This window comes from Monodelphis domestica, chromosome 1, assembly GCF_027887165.1.
Source record: "Monodelphis domestica isolate mMonDom1 chromosome 1, mMonDom1.pri, whole genome shotgun sequence".
NCBI lineage: Eukaryota > Metazoa > Chordata > Mammalia > Didelphimorphia > Didelphidae > Monodelphis > Monodelphis domestica.
Genome location: NC_077227.1, coordinates 693,285,365 through 693,303,964, shown reverse-complemented (window position 1 = coordinate 693,303,964; position 18,600 = coordinate 693,285,365). Strand labels below are relative to the sequence as shown.

Here is an 18,600-nt window from a genome sequence, read left to right as displayed (position 1 = left end):
TCCAAGGCAGAAGAGGGATAAGGGCTAGGCAATAGGGGTTAAGTGACTTGCCCAGGGTCACACAGCTGGGAAGTGTCTGAGGCCAGATTTGAACCTAGGACCTCCCATCTCTAGGCCTGGCTCTCTATCCACTGAGCTACCCAACTGCCCCCGTCTTCTTCAAGGAATTCTTGTTGGGCGTGTGTCCAATTAACATTATTCTTTGGGGCTTTCTTTGTAGCTGTTTTCTCATTGTTGTGCTCTTCTGAGTTTATGACTTGATCTTTCCTGCCATAATAGTAGTTTTTGATGGTCAAATACTTTTTTGTTGTTTGCTCATTTCTCCAAATTATTTCTTGATTTTGAACTTTCTATTAAAGTTACCTCTGCTCACCTGGGAATGGGGAAGCACTATCTCAAGCTTCTAGCTTTTTTTTATGCTGATATTTTCAGAGCTAGTTCTGGGATTCTGCTGCTAGTTTTGGGTGCCTCCAAGGTGGTGTAGTCCTGGGAGAGATGTAGTCACTGCTCTCCTGATTTGTACTTGGGCTTTTCCCAAGAGGAACCCCCTACTTCACTGTAGCCACAAGCCCTAGTGTCTGCTTTAGAACTGCAACCAGGCCCTCCTGCTTTCTGGTGACCAACCCCAAACACTTCTCTGCTCTGTAACTGTGACTCTGGACTGCATTTGGTCAGTGCTAGCTGTACCCAGAGCTAGCAGAAAGTTCCATGTAATCTCTTTTTGATCCTTTTACTGTACCTGTGCTGAGAGTTTCTACCACCACCATATGTATGGACTCCAGATATCCATCCCAGTGTCACACACTTCTCCTGCCAGCTCCCAAGTTTTCTTAGGCTGAAAAAATGATTCATCTTAAACTTTTGTTGATTCTGCTGCTACAAGTTTTATTTGAGGCATTATTTTAAAGTTGTTTGGATGGTAATGTTAAGAAAATTCAGCTGAGTTGCCTTTAATCTTGGCTCTGCCCCCTCAATAATTTCTTTTAAAAAGTTTTTTTTATTTAATTTTTTTTATTTTAGACATTATTTTATTTGGTCATTTTCCAACATTATTAATAATTTCTTTTTAAAGAAGATATTCATGTTCCCTTTTGGGTTGGCCTAGATGACCTCTGAAGTTCTGCCTAACTCTGAGACTCTTTGATCTTGAGAAATGTTTCCTCTTCAATGAAGTCTTTCTTAATCCTTGTTGCTAATGATTTCCCTCTCAGACTAAATATAATCATTTTTATAATGCACTTATTGTGTGTTATTTGAGCTCTTAAAAAATAATTTTTTAACATTATTTTATTTGGTAATTTCCAAACATTATTCATTGGAAACAAAGATCATTTTCTTTTCCTCCCCCTCCCCCCCCACCTCTCCCATAGCCAGCGCATGATTCCACTGGGTATCACATGTTTTCTTGACTCGAACCCATTTCCGTGTTGTTGGTATTTGCATTAGAGTGTTCATTTAGAGTCTCTCCTCAGTCATATCCCCTCCACCCCTGTAGTCAAGCTGTTGCCTTTCCTCAGTGTTTTTACTCCCACAGTTTATCCTCTGCTTGTGGATAGTGTTTTTTAGATCCCTGCAGATTGTCCAGGGACATTGCATTGACACTAATGGAGAAGTCCGTCACCTTCGATTGTACCACAGTGTATCAGTCTCTGTGTACAATGTTCTCCTGGCTCTGCTCCTCTCACTCTGCATCACTTCCTGGAGGTTGTTCCAGTCTCCATGGAATTCCTCCACTTTATTATTCCTTTTAGCACAATAGTATTCCATCACCAACATATACCACAATTTGTTCAGCCATTCCCCAATTGATGGGCATCCCCTCATTTTCCAATTTTGGGCCACCACAAAGAGTGCAGCTATGAATATTCTTGTACAAGTCTTTTTCCTTATTATCTCTTTGGGGTACAAACCCAGCAGTGCTATGGCTGGATCAAAGGGCAGACAGTCTTTTATCACCCTTTGGGCATAGTTCCAAATTGCCCTCCAGAATGGCTGGATCAATTCACAACTCCACCAGCAATGAATTAGTGTCCCTACTTTGCCACATCCCCTCCAGCATTCATTACTTTCCATAACTGCCATGTTAGCCAATCTGCTAGGTGTGAGGTGATACCTCAGAGTTGTTTTGATTTGCATCACTCTGATTATAAGAGATTTAGAGCACTTTTTCATGTGCTTATTAATAGTTTTGATTTCTTTGGCTGAAAACTGCCTGTTCATGTCCCTTGCCCATTTATCAATTGGAGAATGGCTTGATTTTTTGTACAATTGAAAAATAATTTTTTAAATAAGTGTTTAATGAGCCTCAACAAAAAAGAGCATTTCAACATGGAAAGGATAAGAAAAAGGCAGTTGTATAGGAAATTGAATGTACAGGGTTTTTTCCCCGCCTACTACATCCTTTATTGGGGTATAATTTAAATTTAACATGGAAGTTCAAACACTGACCTTTTTGTGTCTCATTCTGAATTTCCTCTTGCTCTCTTCTGTTTGTTTTTTAAATGATCCATTAATGTTCTTTCTTCGTTTTCTTCTTTTTTGAAGTATCACTATCATTGCTCCCATAATCACTTCTAAATTTCCCCCAAGAGGAAAAAATAAAAGCCTTCCCTGGCAACAAATAAATGCAGCCACTCAAAACAAATATTATAATGTCTCATAATCTTTGAAAATATGTCATTTTCCCACTAAATTTTGTTTTATCTAAAGTTTGTTTTCTTCTCCTCCAGTACCTAGCACATATTCTGTCCATAGTAGCCAGATGTTAAATACTTATTGAGTTGTTTTATTGCCTAGATAAATCACTAAAGTGAGAACACTCTGTAGTAAATGATAGGTTGTCCATTTTTTTTCTATTTCATAAAAGCAGAAAAATTATCTCTAAACCTTGAAGAATCTTCTGAGATGAATGAAGCACAACATTTGAAAGAATTAAAGGTGAGAGAGAGGAATATTGAAGGCTTCTGGAAGAAAGCAAAAGAAATTCTGCACAGAATAGAACAGCTTGAAAACAAAGAAGATGAGGTCAGCCTGTTTATTTATAGGAACATAAAGTCTCTGGAAAGATTTTTGTTGAGGTTGCAGGCAAAAATCCTTTCTAGCTGTGTTAGTCACAAGTGACAGAGATATGAACATCTAAAACATGTGATCAAAACTTTTCACTTGAAAATATAGATCATGATAAAAGGAAGCTTTCAGATGAGGGAGGGGATTCTGAACAATGGCAGTTGAGCAGATAATTTCAGTTAATCATTATATGTATGCAGGCAGGCATATGTATGTGCATACATGTGTGCATGATTATGCACATGTGTAAAACATGTGTGTACATATGTATTCTGGGTGGACCATACCTTTAGAGCCACTAAAAACCTTAGAGATGACTGGTCAGGATCTAGCATTCTAAACTGCCTAAGGTTTGTTGGTAAAAGTGACAGAATTTGAACTTGGGTCCTCAGTCTTCATAGCTAGTATTCTCCATACCATCTCATGAGGCTTTACTTATCTACATGTATATGAATATCTGGGTATAACAGAGGTCTGTCTTTCTTCCTCTTTTGTGTCATGTATATATATATGTACATGTACAGATTGAGAGAGAGTAGATTATATATATGAGTGATATGTATATGTAGATAGATAGATAGATATATAGTGTGTGTCTAAGAGATCTTTCCTTCCTCTTCTTTAATGTTAAGGTTACCAGAATCTCTTTTTTTATATATGTTACTATTATCACTTTTGACCAAATTGAAGAGGGTTTGATTTTAATTTTTAAAAATTTTCCGATGGTTACATGATTCTTGTTGTCTCTCTTTCTTCTTCCCTCCCCTCACCTGGAGTTGACAAGCAATTTCACTGGGTTGTACATATATTATCACTCAAATCCCATTTCCATATTATTCATTTTGATAATAGAGCAATTTTTTAAAACCCAAGAGAGTTTGCTTTAATGTTCATTAAAGGACAGACATTCAGTGACTGTGCTGGATGCTGGAGGAGATGTAAAGCTAAATACAATTGTAAGCCCTTGAGGAGTGGACAATCTGCTAGGTATGAGGGTCCAGGCCTTTCATTTTATAGAAGTTGTTATTTAGAATAGCAAGCAAACCTCTGCCCTCCCTCTCCCCACCTTGGTCCTGAAAGTGCTGAGAGAATCTCAAAGGCATTCTAAAACTTGGAGACCTTGAACCTGGCCCTTCAGATCAGGATCCCTTTCTGTAGAGTTGAGTATGCATCCATCCGCCTTCTGTGCCAGCATCTCAAGGCCTCCCAGTGCACTGGGGGACAAATCGAGTTGCTGGGAAGCATCTTTTTAGACTTGGCAAAAATCATTTCACCTCTCATAATAGAGAGTAGCTCCTATTCCTTCAGGGCTTTACATCTTCTCAAGCACTCACCTCACAACATAAGGTGAGGTAGGGAAGGCTAGTGTGTTCATCCCCCTGGGGTAGGTGAGGAGACTGAGGCTCAGACAGGTGAGCCAACTTGAGGTGAGCCAAGCATAACACCATGCTAGCTCACATTTACACTTGCATTGAGACTTATATGGAAGACAACACCAAGAAATGAAACCATTTTTCTCTTTATGTATCTTATGTTTTCTAAAAATGTTTGCCATATCTTTCCTCTCCCAATCCAAAACTGAAATGTTTCCCATTACTTATAAACATGTATTTCTGTTATACATTGCAGAATTCACCTGCATCTTGTGTAGAGAATGTAAGGAAAAACAAAAAATAGATAGATCTTCTTGGAATTATTTACTTGACATTTTTCTATTGTAGGAAAAAAGAGAAGGAAGAAAATTGGTTGATGATTCTTTTCCAAGGAGCTTAAATATCCAAAAATCAAAATGCCCTAGAATGGACAGCACTGATAGAGTTGTTAATGCAGAAAGAAACTACCTCCAAAAGGAGTGTCAGCCTCAGAGTTCTATGCTGAACACTGCAGCCAAGTCTGAGGCCCCTGCAGGGCCTGAGCCCCAGAATCTATCAGGGAATGACAAGACAAATCTAGCCAGTGCCCATTGTAAAGCAAGCGAGCCAGCCAGAGCTCTAAGTTCCACTGCTGTGCCCTTGGCTGCCAGCACCAGCAGAAGTCCCTGCGTGTACCAAGGAGTGACGGGTGACAAAAGGTATTTGTTTTTCCAAGCAAGGCCCAGTATGTAAAAGGTAAATCTAAACAAGAAGCCATGAACAGGCGTGTCTGACATTAAGTGTAAGCCACATCCCTCACAAACCCTGCTTCAGTGGGTCTGTGATGTCATCGGTGTTGGGACTGCCTGCCCCTGGCCCTGCCGCTCCTCGGTGCAGTCCCCTGGGTGTTGGGGCTTGCCTTTCCCTCTGGTGGCATTACGTAGGTACCAGTGCAGCCCACAGACCCTCCATTTGTACTCTGCCAGTCTCACCCTGGGGCAGATCTGGCTCTTTTTCTGGTCATGTAATAGCTCTCTGACTGTATGTTTCATGTAGCCCTGGTTATGCGGTTAATTCATTGTTGACAGTATGCTGCAGCTCTTCTGTGTCCACCTGGATCTCTCCATTGACCTTTGGAAGATGGTCATTTTGATTCTTCACAGACTGCTATTCCATGTAGCGTCATTGGAAGACTGTCAGCATCAGAAAGATCAGGATTCATTTCAGGAAGAAGCCTGGGGTTGCCGAAAGCATGGCCTTGTTTCTCCCATTAAATCTTGCCTAGTCCTCCTATTCCAAGCTGGCTTATTACACATCTTCAGTGTCTGCCCTTGATAAATCGGCTGACTTTCTTGCTGCATAGTGGTGTTTACAGGAACAGAGAGCCTCTGTCCCCTGGGTTTTTCCTTTCTGTATAATTGGGGGGAAGGCTTAAATGCTTCCTGGGGATCCACAGCATTCAGGGGTTCGATGCAGTCGGGGCAGTGCTCCCTGCCAAAGTTGAAGTAGAGGCAATCACACATGTTGGTGTCGGTCCAGGTTCATAGCTTATTTGAACCAGTCTCACAGCATTTACCTGAACTATTTCTGACTAGCTTTCCTAGCTTGGCCTCAGTTAGAGAAGTTTGTGGGGTTTAGCCAAACCTAACGGAAATTTTCTTCCCTCTTTGTACATAGTTCATACCTGAGATAGCAGCATGGGTGAGGCCTTTCCTGATTCCTGGAGCCACTAGAGCTTTCCTCCTCGCTGAGTTCTTCTGTATTTATTTTGCTAAGAATGTTCTCTCTCGCTGTGGAATCTGTCAGCTCCATGAGGACAGGCGCTGCCACTTTTTTTTGGCCTTTGTATCCACAGGACTTAGCAGAAAATGTATCTAGAAGCTTTTTCTTACGGAGATAGACCCCTTTCAGACAATCTGAATTTTCCTGTTGACTTTTCTTTGTTTGGCTTTTTTTTTTCTGGCTGCTCTCTACAGTTCTTCAACCAAGAAGTAGCAAGATCTCCTTGTTGCCGGTGACTGGACAAAATCTGGAGTGGGGAAATAGTTTTGTCATCTGGTCCTAAAGAAATGTTAGTGGAATTTAGAGTTGGAAGGGATGTTAGAGATGAGGGCCACAGAAGTTTTAAGTTGAAAAGCTGGGACCTGCCCCCAGCCCCTTTGCCTCTGAATCCATGGATGTGATCACAGTGGGGGGTCCAGGACATTTGCTCAGACAAGGTGCACTAGAGGGTCCTTCCTCCATTTAGGTGTCACCGGCCTTCATCTTCTCTGATCATCTCTTTCCCTTCTTTTTTCTCTTCATTATTTATTTATTTATTTATTTGAACATTATTTTATTTGGTCATTTCCAAGCATTATTCATTGGAGACAAAGATCCTTTTCCTCCCCCACCACCCCCCATCTATCCCATAGCCAATGCACAATTCCACTGGGTATCACATGTGTTTTTGATTCAAACCCATTTCCATGTTGTTGGTATTTGCACCAGAGTGTTCTTTTAGAGTCTCTCCTCAGTCATATCCCCTCAACCCCTGTAGTCTAGCAGTTGGTTTTCCTCAGTGTTTTTACTCCCACAGTTTGTCTTCTGCTTGTGGATAGTGTTTTTAGATCCCTGCAAGTTGTTCAGGGACATTGCATTGACCCTAATGAAGAAGTCCATTACCTTCGATTATACCACGTGTATTAGTCTCTGTACAATGTTTTCCTGGTTCTGCTCCTTTTGCTCTGCATCACTTCCTGGAGATTGTTCCAGTCTCCATGGAATTCCTCCACTTTATTATTCCTTTTAGCACAATAGTATTCCATCACCAACATATACCACAATGTGTTCAGCCATTCCCCAATCGAAGGGCATCCCCTCAGTTTCCAATTTTTGGCCACCACAAAGAGTGCAGCTATGAATATTCTTGTACAAGTCTTTTTCCTTATCTCTTTGGGGTACAAACCCAGCAGTGCTATGGCTGGATCAAAGGGCAGATAGTCTTCTATCGCCCTTTGGGCATAGTTCCAAATTGCCTTCCAGAATGGTTGGATCAATTCACAACCCCACCAGCAGTGAATTAATGTCCCTACTTTGCCACATCCCCTCCAGCATTCATTACTTTCCTTTGCTGTCATGTTAGCCAATCTGCTAGGTGTGAGGTGATACCTCAGAGTTGTTTTGATTTGCATCTCTCTGATTATAAGAGATTGAGAACACTTTCTCATGTGCTTATTAATAGTTTTGATTTCTTTGGCTGAGAACTGCCTATTCATGTCCCTTGCCCATTTATCAATTGGAGAATGGCTTGATTTTTTGTACAATTGATTTAGCTCTTTGTAAATTTGAGTAATTAAACCTTTGTCTGAGGTTTTTATGAGGATTGTTTCCCAATTTGTAGCTTTCCTTCTGATTTTGGCTACATTGGTTTTGTTTGTACAAAACCTTTTTAATTTGATGTAGTCCAAATTATTTAGTTTGCATTTTATGACTCTATCTAAGTCTTACTTGGTTTTAAAATCTTTCCCTTCCCAAAGGTCTGACATGTATACTATTCTGTGTTTGCCTAATTTTCTTATAGTTTCCTTCTTTATGTTCAAGTCATTCACTCATTTTGAATTTATCTTGATGTAGAGTGTGAGGTGTTGATCTAAATCTAATCTTTGCCGTACTGTCCTCCAATTTTCCCAGCAGTTTTTATGAAATAGTGGGCTTTTGTCCCAAAAGCTGGGATCTTTGGGTTTGTCATATACTGTCTTGCTGGGGTCACTTACCCCGAGTCTATTCCACTGATCCTCCTTTCTGTCTCTTAGCCAGTACCAAATTGTTTTGATGACCGCTGCTTTGAGATCTGGGACTGCAAGGCCACCTTCCTTTGTATCTTTTTTTCATTATTTCCCTGGATATCCTTGATCCTTTGTTCTTCCAAATGAACTTTGTTATGGTTTTTTCTAAATCAGTAAAAATATTTTTTGGAAGTTCAAAGGGTATGGCACTAAATAAATAAATAAGTTTGGGTAGGATATTCATTTTTATTATATTGGCTTGGCCTACCATGAGCAGTTAATGTTTTTCCAATTGCTCAAGTCTAGTTTTAGTTGTGTGGAGAGTGTGTTTGTCTCAGGAGATAGATTCCCAAGTATTTTATTTTGTCTAAGGTGATTTTGAATGGGATTTCTCTTTCTAGTTCTTGCTGCTGACCTGTGTTGGAAATATATAGAAATGCTGATGACTTATGTGGATTTATTTTGTATCCTACAACTTTGCTAAAGTTGTTGATTATTTTGATTAGCTTTTTGGTTAAATCTCTTGGCTTCTTTAAGTAGAACATCATGTCATCCGCAAAGAGCGATAACTTGGTCTCCTCTTTGCCTATCTTAATGCCTTCAATTTCTTTTTCTTCTCTAATTGCTACTGCTAGTGTTTCTAGTACAATGTCAAATAGTAGAGGTGATAATGGGCATTATTGTTTCACTTCTGATCTTATTGGGAATGCATCTAGTTTATCCCCATTGCAGATGATATTAGCTGATGGTTTTAGATATATACTGTTTATTATTTTTAGGAATTTTTCTCTTCATTGTAACTGGATTATAGGAAAATGTGGAAAATGTGATTTGTTCTAGGCACCACCCTTCTTCTGATGACAAGAGCCTTCCAACCCACCTTCTCACCCTGCTTTCAGCCTTCTGGGTCACCCCCATCATCATGGGCCTACAACCACCTGCGTTTGGGGGAGCAAGGTTTTCTTTCTATGAGGGTGGACAACTTCTGACATGGTTGCTTCAGAGTAGCCCTTGAAATGGGAAGTGATTGTCAAGTGGGCCTCTGGTCCTAAGGATGCCATTTATTAGGCGGACCCTGAGCCCAGAGTAAGAGCAACCCTGGTTTAGGGGAGAGGAGGCACGTTGGGAGCTGAGCCCAGGAGAGCCTAAATGCTGGGCCATGCTGACCCTGAGCTTTCTCTGGAGTGCCTGAGTCTGCACATGCTATGATGGGCAGGAAAATAGTCACAGGGAAAGGAGGCAAGATGGGGTGGGGGGGAAGAGTGATAAAGTCCCCTGTGGGCTGGAACCCTCCTCATTTAAGCTTCGGTCTTTTTGTGGCAGCTCTTCTATTTGTCACCACCACCCTCCATGAAGTGGAGCAGTACCCCAGACCCTCCTCTGTAGAATGAGGGGCTCAATAAGCTTCTCTCTGATTTCTGTACCCTGCTAGAGCAACCTATTTTTTAATTTTAATTTTGTTTTGTCAATTTAGAACATTATTCTTTGGTACAAGAATAATATTCTTTCCCTCCCTGCTCTCCACCCCCCCTCCCCGTAGCCAACGTGCAATTCCACTGGTGTAATAGATGGTAATTTTGAGGGTGTATATTGATGGATTCTGGATAACTAATGGATCAAGTTTGATCTACCCTCCTCCCTGTTTTCCTCCCTCTTCAGAAGCCTTTCAGCTTCCCCTCCCCCTTTCCCTTCAACCTTCTTCTAAGTCACTCAGGGTGGACTATGATGCTTTAGAGAAAATACTCTTACCTTCTTTAACTCAAGTAAGGGTTTATTGGGAAGACAGGAAAGGATGGAGGACAAGGTAAGAGGGATGGGATTCCCTATTCTCTAAAATGAGGGTTAAGAGGATATTAAGGAAAATGGCAATTCTGCCACTAGCAGGGACAGTCAGAGCGATAGGAGGACAACTGTCTTTCTTCTTTCTTCTTTGTCAGTCAGCCAGATAAGTATCAGAGATACAAATAGATTCTTTTCCACCATCAGCCACTAGCCCAAACCTCAGCTTTTTCTCCCCCATTCTGTCAGAAGCCAAAGGCTTAGTTCAGAAGCCCAGTCCACTGGTGGCTTGACTCCAACTGTTTTCCGGTAACATTACAAATGGAATGTTCCTTTTGATCGATAGATGATATCCTTTGCATGCATGTATATTCTCTCTTTTATACTGGGTATTACATGTGTCCTTGATCAGAAGCCATTTCCATGTTGTTGATGTTTGCACTAGGATGTTCATTTAGAGTCTACATCCCCAACCATATCCCTTCAATCCATGTATTCAAGCAATTGTTTTCCTTCACTGTTTTTACTCTCACAGTGTTTCCTCTGAATGTGGATAGTGTTCTTTCTCATAAATCCCTCAGAGTTGTTCAGGATCACTGCATTGCCACTAATGGAGAAGTCCATTACATTCGATTGTACCACAGTGTATCAGTTAGAGCAACCTCTTCATGGACTCCCTGCCTCTTCCCCAGTAATCCAGACTGATGCCAGGCCCAGGTTTTTCCCACCAGAAGGGCAGGGCCTTAAAGTAGAGAGTTAGCATTCTGTACTTGGAATCCTTACTTCTTTTCTTTTATTCTTTTCCTCTCTTGATTTTCTTTCCTTTTTCAACTTGCTCTCGTCATGATTCTCTCTCTCTCTCTCTTTTTTGGCTTTTTTCTCCCCTCTGAATGTCTTGGTCTGCCAGTGGCTCCAAAGATTGCATTCAGGGCTACTGAATTTACAGACTATTACAGACCTTTGTCACTGGCCACTGCTCCACCCCCTGCTCCCTTTTTGCCTGTCAAATACTGAACATTCTTACTCTATACTGTGCTATGTACAAGTTCTATGCCTCCATAGCCAACTCTATGCTTTATTTTTTAAAAATTTTCTTAATAATTTATTAAATTGGATATATAATTTTTATGTTTTTCAGTTACATGTAGAAACATTTTTCACAATTTTTTCTGACATCCTAGAATCCAGACTTTCTCCCTTCCCCTCCTCCCAGAGATAGTAAATAGTCTGATAAAGGTTATTCTAATGCTTTTGTGCAATACAAATTTCCATATTGTTTATGTCGTGAGAGAAGACACATATCATGTACAATAAGAAACTCATGAAGTTTAAAGTGGAAAATGGTATGTGTTGATGTCTATGCTTTATTTTTAATTCCCTCATCTCTACCTTCTTTTAGTGAACAAGCTCGTAAAAATCCAGCACCAGCTGTCAGAAGCAGAAAGCATCAGTTATCAGTAACAGGTATAATTATAAATGTTTCATTGCCCCATCCCTCGATAAAGGTTTAACCCCGTTGTTCTTACTCCTATCTGGTAGGAGCAACTAGGGGGACTATATTGGGAGAATCCAGCTAAAATATGGAGGAAGAAGCATTTCCATATGCCCATGCTGTGGGAGAAAAATCCCTTTACAAATGCTCTGCCTGTTTGTTATTGGAACATAGATACATCTTTGTAATCTTCTCTTTCTAGATCCACTGATGTTATGTTCAGACATCATTAGCAAAGAAGTTTCCAACTTTCAAGGAAGTGACAATTATCCTAAAACACTGAATTTCAGATGTTCAGGTAATTTTTTAACAATAAGAGCTGCTTGTGATTAACACGGTTCTAGATTATGTAAGAGAGTTATTTGCTTTTTTCTTTTCAGAGCTACAAATTTCACTTTTCTTCCTGGACATATAAAATTCATCTTTTAGTATAAAATTTAAAACCTTTTTTTTTTTTTTAAACAGGGTTTGATTGAGTGATTCATGGCACTGGGCTTGGAGTCAGAAAGATCTGAGTTCAAATCCATTCTCACATGCTTCCTAGCTGTGTGACCTTGGGCAAGTCACTTAATCTCTGATTGCCTGACAAAAGGATCCACTGGAGGAGATAGCAAACCACTCCAGTATTCTGCCAAAAAACCCCATGGATACTATAGTTCAAAGGTCACAAAGAGTCAGATACAATTGAATGACCTAACAAAAGCAAAAACTCCCAATCTAAGCTGATTTCCTTTTTCCCTGACCTTCATTGGTCACTTAGGAAACAATAAAAAAAAAAATCCAGGATAATACAATGGGAACATGAATTTCTCAACAATCTTCTGATGTAAACCTGTGGTGTGGAGATCTGAGCATTGTTTCCTGTTTTTTTAAACTTTAACTTCTATCTTAAAATCAATACAGTGTATTGGTTTTTAAGGCAAAAGAACAGTAAGGGTTAAGAAATGGGGGCTAAGTGACTTGCCCAGGGTCACATAGCTAGGAAGTGTGAGGCCACATTTGAATCCAGGACCACCTGTTTCTAGACCCAGCTCTCAATCCACTGAGCCACCCTGCTTCCTCTTGAGCATTGGTTTTTCTGAACCCTTGAATTAAAGAAGAGAAATTATTTTAATTCCTTTTTGCAAACAATTATCTTCTTCCTGATGTATATACATTATAACTTTATTAGATAATTTTTTTTCACATTTTTGAGACCTATTGTAAAAGCACTGTGTTCTGGATTGTTCTATAAACACTTTAGGCATACAAATAGAAAACTCCCCACCCCCCAACTATTTCTAGTAAATAGTATAAAAATGTATGGCAGATATTTTAAACACTTTCTTTTCTCTCCGTGGCATTTTAACAGATTTCTAATAGTTTTTAGTTTGTAACCAATTCTGTCTTAAAACATTAGTTCCTTCCCCAAACCCAGATTCTTTCAGCAGGTAATGGTTTTGCCTCTTGTACATAGAGAGGAAGGTTAATCCCAGAATGAGTTCCTCCACCTGCCCCTCTCCTCACCATAATATGCATTGTTAACATATCTACAGTATTATCCCTGCTATCAATTTTAAGAAGAATTTCTTTTTTTTTCCTCTAAACATACTGCTCTGCCTGTGTTCTGGACCTCATTCTTTCCCACTTCCCCCAGGAGCTCACTCACAGTTGAAGTGAAGTGTTATGGGGTAGAGAGACCTGAATTCTAATCATACCTTTTCTGCTCCCTCCCTGTGACTTGGGAATATCACATGCTTTCTTTCAGCCAGTTTCCTTATCTGTAAAACAAAGGGAAATGAATTCAGACATCCTTGGGGTTCCTTCCAACTTTAATATTCTGATGCTCAGATCATTTCTTCCTTCTAGTATCTCTTCTTGTGGCATGTAAATTCATTGAGGGCAGAGACTTCAATTTTATCTTTGTCTCCCTGTTGCCTAGTTACATTGCCCAGTTTATGGCCAGTATTTCATGGATTGTGGAGGGCATTAGATTGTCCTCAGCTTCTATCCCATCCAGTTTGCTCAGATCAGTGCTGCATTTAGGGTTTGAAGGAAGGAAGGAAGAGAAATGTATCTGATCCTGCCATCCGCTATTGCTGTCATTCAGACTTTTTCTATTCACTGTAAAATTTCTCAAATTTGCAGACTATCCACTGTTATCTCTTCTTAACTACCCAATCCCTGACTAACCACTTAAAAATCTATCTTTCTTCTCTCCCCACTATAGTCTCAAAGGCTACACTTGACATTCTTGCCTAAACTAGTGGTCTTCTACCAGACCTTATCATCCCCATATTCCCTCTATAGCAGCATCACTCTTTACTTGTCACTTCCTGCCTGAAAAGGGCACATTTAAAACCACAGGAATGGAGATTTGGGAGGGATTTCAACAGCCACCTGATCCAGTCCTTATGTGAAACTCCCTCCTTCCATGACTTCTGTGACACACCAGCTATTCTGTGGGTCTCTTTTGTGAGAGTCCTTTATCCTCTCTCTAAAAAGGCCCAGATTGAGCTCATTCACTTTCACCATTACAACTCTAGAGAGTCAGCATGCTGGCAGCTCTCAAGTTGGTATCCTGGCTCTTATGCCTTTATTTCCTTTTTCTGTAAAAGCATTTTTTATCATAAAATTGATAATTCTTAACAAATACAAATCTTCGAAACCACAATACAATGATAGCAAAACCAGATTGTACACATTTCTATAATTTACCTTTTATTTAGGAAATTATGTAAATTCACTTTTAAAAAAGTAATGATTATGTTAAATTTAATTGTGGTTGGACTTGAATAATTTAATTGGTCACCAGGGATTTAATTTCTAAATCCCAAAATGAATTACTAAAGTAAAATGTAATTTATGGTAGTTTTATTTACAATAGAGAGAAGATATTAAGGAATGAGAGAGAGAAAACTCCGGCTTCCTCTGAGCCAGGTAGAAATTCTAAGGCCCTAAATCAGGGAAAAGAGTCTCAAGATGATGGGCCTTTCTTGAAGGTTCACACCTCCAGAAAGGGGGAAGTCACTAAGTCAGCCTTTCACTCGCCAATGGTGACCATCTAAAAAGAAAGCAGTTTGAGGTCTCCTGCATGAGCTCCTCCAGGGGTCTAGTTCCACAGCCAAGTCTGAGTGTCTGTCTTCCAGTCTCTCCTCCAAGTGAGAGTTCTTCGATCTAACTCGAATTGAATCAAATCTTCTGGCCTCTGGTCTTCTTTTTAAAGATCTTTTTCTCTTGTGTCACCTCCCCTAAATTTTACATCTACCAATCACAGCAGACGCTCCTCTCCAGGACTGCCCACTCTTTAGTTCACACCTTCTTTGGTTAGATTATACCTTTTTTTGGTTACTTAACACCTTTTTTAGTTAGTTCACCTTTTTTAGTTAGTTAACACCTTTTTTGTAGTTAAAATGGATAGATATACTTCAAATACTGAGTTATCACCTTTTGGGGATTAAAATCTAAAAATAGATTGTGGATTACAATCCAATCTTCCCAATAAAGGAAGAGCTAAAAACCTTCATTGTTACAATCATGAGATAGCTAAATCCATTCTTCACAATTAACTTAACCTTCTTGTTTACATTCCTCCTTTCTCCTCTTTTAAAATTTATTTTCCAGATTTCATTTTTTTACTTAGTCATAATCATTTTATACTGTTTTTTAGATTCTGCTTTTAACTCTATCACTTTCTGTGTTTTTTCCATATTTATTCACATGCATATTTTAAATTTCTTGTGGTACAATATTGTTCCATTTTTTTTCTTTCAGGAAAGAAGTTAATAAGTCCCTACTATGTGCTGGTACAATGCTAAGTGCTTAACAAATATTGTCTCATTTGATGTATCACAATTTTTTTCAACCATTCTCCTCAGTTGTTGAATTGAATCTTGCTTCTTTCCATTTCTTTGCCAATATAAATAAAAATATTCCATCCAAAAAGTTCTTTTTTTCTCTCATCAATAACATCTCTAGAGTATGCAGTTACTAAGTCAATTGCATTTTACTTTACAATCCAAAATTTTCTTTACAATGCAGTTACTAAGTTTAATAGCATGACGTGCTTTATAAATCTCACTTTATAATTCCAAGTAATTTTGAAAAAAAGATTGTCTCAAATCCCAACTCCAGCAGTGTATACCTACTTTCCTACAGTACTACCAGCACTGAATTTGAACTTGAGACAGTTTAGTCCATTGTTGTTCTTCCATTGCACCATTGTCATAAAAAACATTGAGTTTTAACATTTTTAAGGATCTTTGGTATTTAACAGGTCTAAGGTAATACCTCAATATTTTTTTGTGCTGCATTTCTGTAATTATTAAATAGTCTGAACACTTTCCAAATAATGGTTGATAATTTGTGGTTTTTCTTTGGAAAACTGCCTATAAACTTTAGGCAAATTACTTCCCTTTTTCAAGCCTCAGCTTCTTTATCTGTAAAATGAAGGGGCTGGACTAGATAGTCTCTAAAGTCTCTTTCAGCTCTTATTCTTGTAAACTTACTAAAACTGCTAGTCTCCTTATTTCTTCTCCAATTAATCAATATCACATAACTAATTCTAAGCGATTTTTTAAAAATACAACTTTCAACATGCTACTTGATGTTCAAGAATATATAACTTCCCATTGCTTCCTGCATCAACATTAAACTCCTTCAAGTTTCAAGACCCTCCTTTTTTTCCTTCTCCCCAATTCCATTCTAATGATTTCCTATACTCTCTGATATGTCCCTCGCATTCCAATAAGGCTATCCATAAAATATGTTCTATTAATTCTTACCTCTTTGCTACTCCTGTCCTTATGGTTACTATCAGAATTTAGCACTCACTTAAAATTCTGGCTGTTTGATGTATTTTGCTTTATCTTCCCAACTATATTTTATTTATTTTATTTTTATTTTCATGTAAAACACTTTCATATTGGTCATTGTTGTAAGAGAAAACTCATACAAAACTAAAACCCCAAAATAAAACCATGAATATACTAATATGAAAGACAACTCCAACAGTTCTTTCTCTGGAGGTGGAGAGCATTCCCCATCACAAGTCCTTCAGGATTGCTCCAGATCCTTGCAATGCTGAGAGTAGCCAAGTTTTCACAGATGATGATCTTAGAGTATTACTGTTGCTGTGTACAGTATTCTTCCTGTTCTGTTTATTTCATTCTGCAGCAGTTCCAGCAGATCTTTTTGCTTTTTCTGAAATCATTTTGCTTATCATTACTTACAGCACAATAATATTCCATTCCCAACATGTACCACAATTTGTTCAGCCATTCCCTAACTGATGGACATCCCCTCAATTTCCAATTCTTTGCCATCACAAAAAGAGAAGCTATAAATATTTTTGAACAAGTGGGTCCCTTCTCCTTTTTTATTATCTCTTTGGGATACAGACCCAGTAGTGGCATTACCAGATCAAAGGGAAAGGATATGCACAGTTTTTTAGCCCTTTGGGCATACCAGTTAGATTTTAGAGGGCAAAAATTGTTTTATATGTATTCTGCATCTCTCACAGCAATGGGCCTATAATAAGTGTTCAGTAAATGTTAATTATGTATAAGTGTAATCTATGATCACATTTACATTATGAACATAATTAAGTACCTAGTTGGGCCAATAGTTACTATCCTTAAGATAATACTTACATTCATGGATTTGTAATTAGCTATTTTATAACATTTGTATATAATCTTAATGTGCTTTTTTTTAGGTTGCATAGAAGTAGGAAAAGCCCTGAATAGCAGAAATTTTAGCAGGCTCTTGCACTCTTGCCCATTCCAATGTGATCGCCACAAAGTCATTCTGGAAGCTGAAGATAGATATAAAAGTGACCTAAGGAAATCACTTATCTGTAACAAAAGTAATTCAGCAGCTTTAAACTGTATTTATGATAGAATTTCTAGACTGAATGTAGCTTCTAAACTATTAAATATGTTAAAGGTAGAGGTTGGGAGGGAAGGATATTGAAAAGAAAACCTGTTTCTGAGCAGTCAGAAATTTTATAAAGGTCCTGGGGAATAATTTTAGGCTTTGTTGGATAGTTTTAAGATTTCTTCTCAACTTGCTTAAAGCTTTTCAATCTAAAATAGATCTACATTAAATGTGTAGTTTATATATTTTAGTGTATAGAATTAATATGTGATTAATTATATGACTACTCACAAAGATTCTCTAAATAATTCTTATATTTTACAGAGATAGTGTTGACCCCATATAAGAAAAAAAGATTGAGTAATGAATCTTGTACATATGAAGAAAGAAGTAAGTTTCAAGATAATTTCCAAAGTGAGTTCTGAATTTTTAAAAATAAAATTGAGTAGAGAAGAGAGCAGATGACTGATTTGGAGATGTTCCCATTCACTTTAAATCCCAGTTTCCTTATTTCTAAAATGTGGAAATTGTACTAGATGATCTCTAAGGTTCCTTAGAACCTATGAATGATGAATAATAATGGCTTACATTTATATAACCAACAACTGAAACCAGGTTTTCTGACTATAAATCCAGACCCTAATCTCTTTCTTTTAGCATCTTTATTCTCTTATCTATAGATTCCTTTGCTTACACTTTAAAATAAGCACTTTCTACCATAACAATTAGAAAAATACTGGAGAAGCATTTGTTGGTTCACTGTTTTCTAGATTCAGTGATTATATAATGACCACTGTGATGAGAGAAAAAAAATGCTAATAATAATGTTCTCTAGCTTCCAATGTACATTATAAAGTACTTTCCTCATAGTCTGTGAAGTAGGGAGTGCAAATATTTTTTATTATATCCATATTATAGATGACATTGAGGCTTAGAGAAATTTTGTCTTGCTCTTAGTAACACAGCTAGTAAATGTCAAAGCTAGGGCTAGAACTCAGGTCTTCTGGCACCAATTTCTTTCTAATAATAGCATTCTGATTGATGTGTTTCATTTATTGCTCTATATTGTTTTCTTATAGTCCTTAAATGACTGAATTTAAAACTCAAGTAGTCTGTTTATGTTAGAATAAAATAATGGACTACTGTTTTATATTGCATGTATATTATTATCATTAATACAAGTGAATTTCAATTCTGATGAAAAATATACTACTCTAAAGAAAAACTTTATACATCCATTTTCCTCCTATTTCTACTCTACTTGGGACTGCTTCTTTATCTATTATTT

General features: G+C 38.2%; 1 protein-coding gene across 10 annotated transcripts in view; it reads left to right on the top strand.

The window, feature by feature from the left end:
* TERB1 (telomere repeat binding bouquet formation protein 1) overlaps nucleotides 1-18,600 on the top strand; it is a 65,865-nt gene that overhangs the window by 37,363 nt on the left and 9,902 nt on the right. For 2 of the 10 annotated variants that reach the window (XM_056800626.1, XM_056800649.1), the window contains exons 13-18: nucleotides 2,867-3,024; nucleotides 4,788-5,137; nucleotides 11,364-11,428; nucleotides 11,659-11,754; nucleotides 17,152-17,301; nucleotides 17,637-17,726. In XM_056800626.1, the coding sequence (XP_056656604.1) occupies nucleotides 2,867-3,024; nucleotides 4,788-5,137; nucleotides 11,364-11,428; nucleotides 11,659-11,754; nucleotides 17,152-17,301; nucleotides 17,637-17,726 (909 nt within the window). Of the gene's footprint in view, nucleotides 1-2,866; nucleotides 3,025-4,787; nucleotides 5,138-11,363; nucleotides 11,429-11,658; nucleotides 11,755-17,151; nucleotides 17,302-17,636; nucleotides 18,539-18,600 lie in introns of those variants that run through there. The other 8 variants (XM_056800813.1, XM_056800751.1, XM_056800665.1 and 5 more) reach the window with 8 other exon arrangements.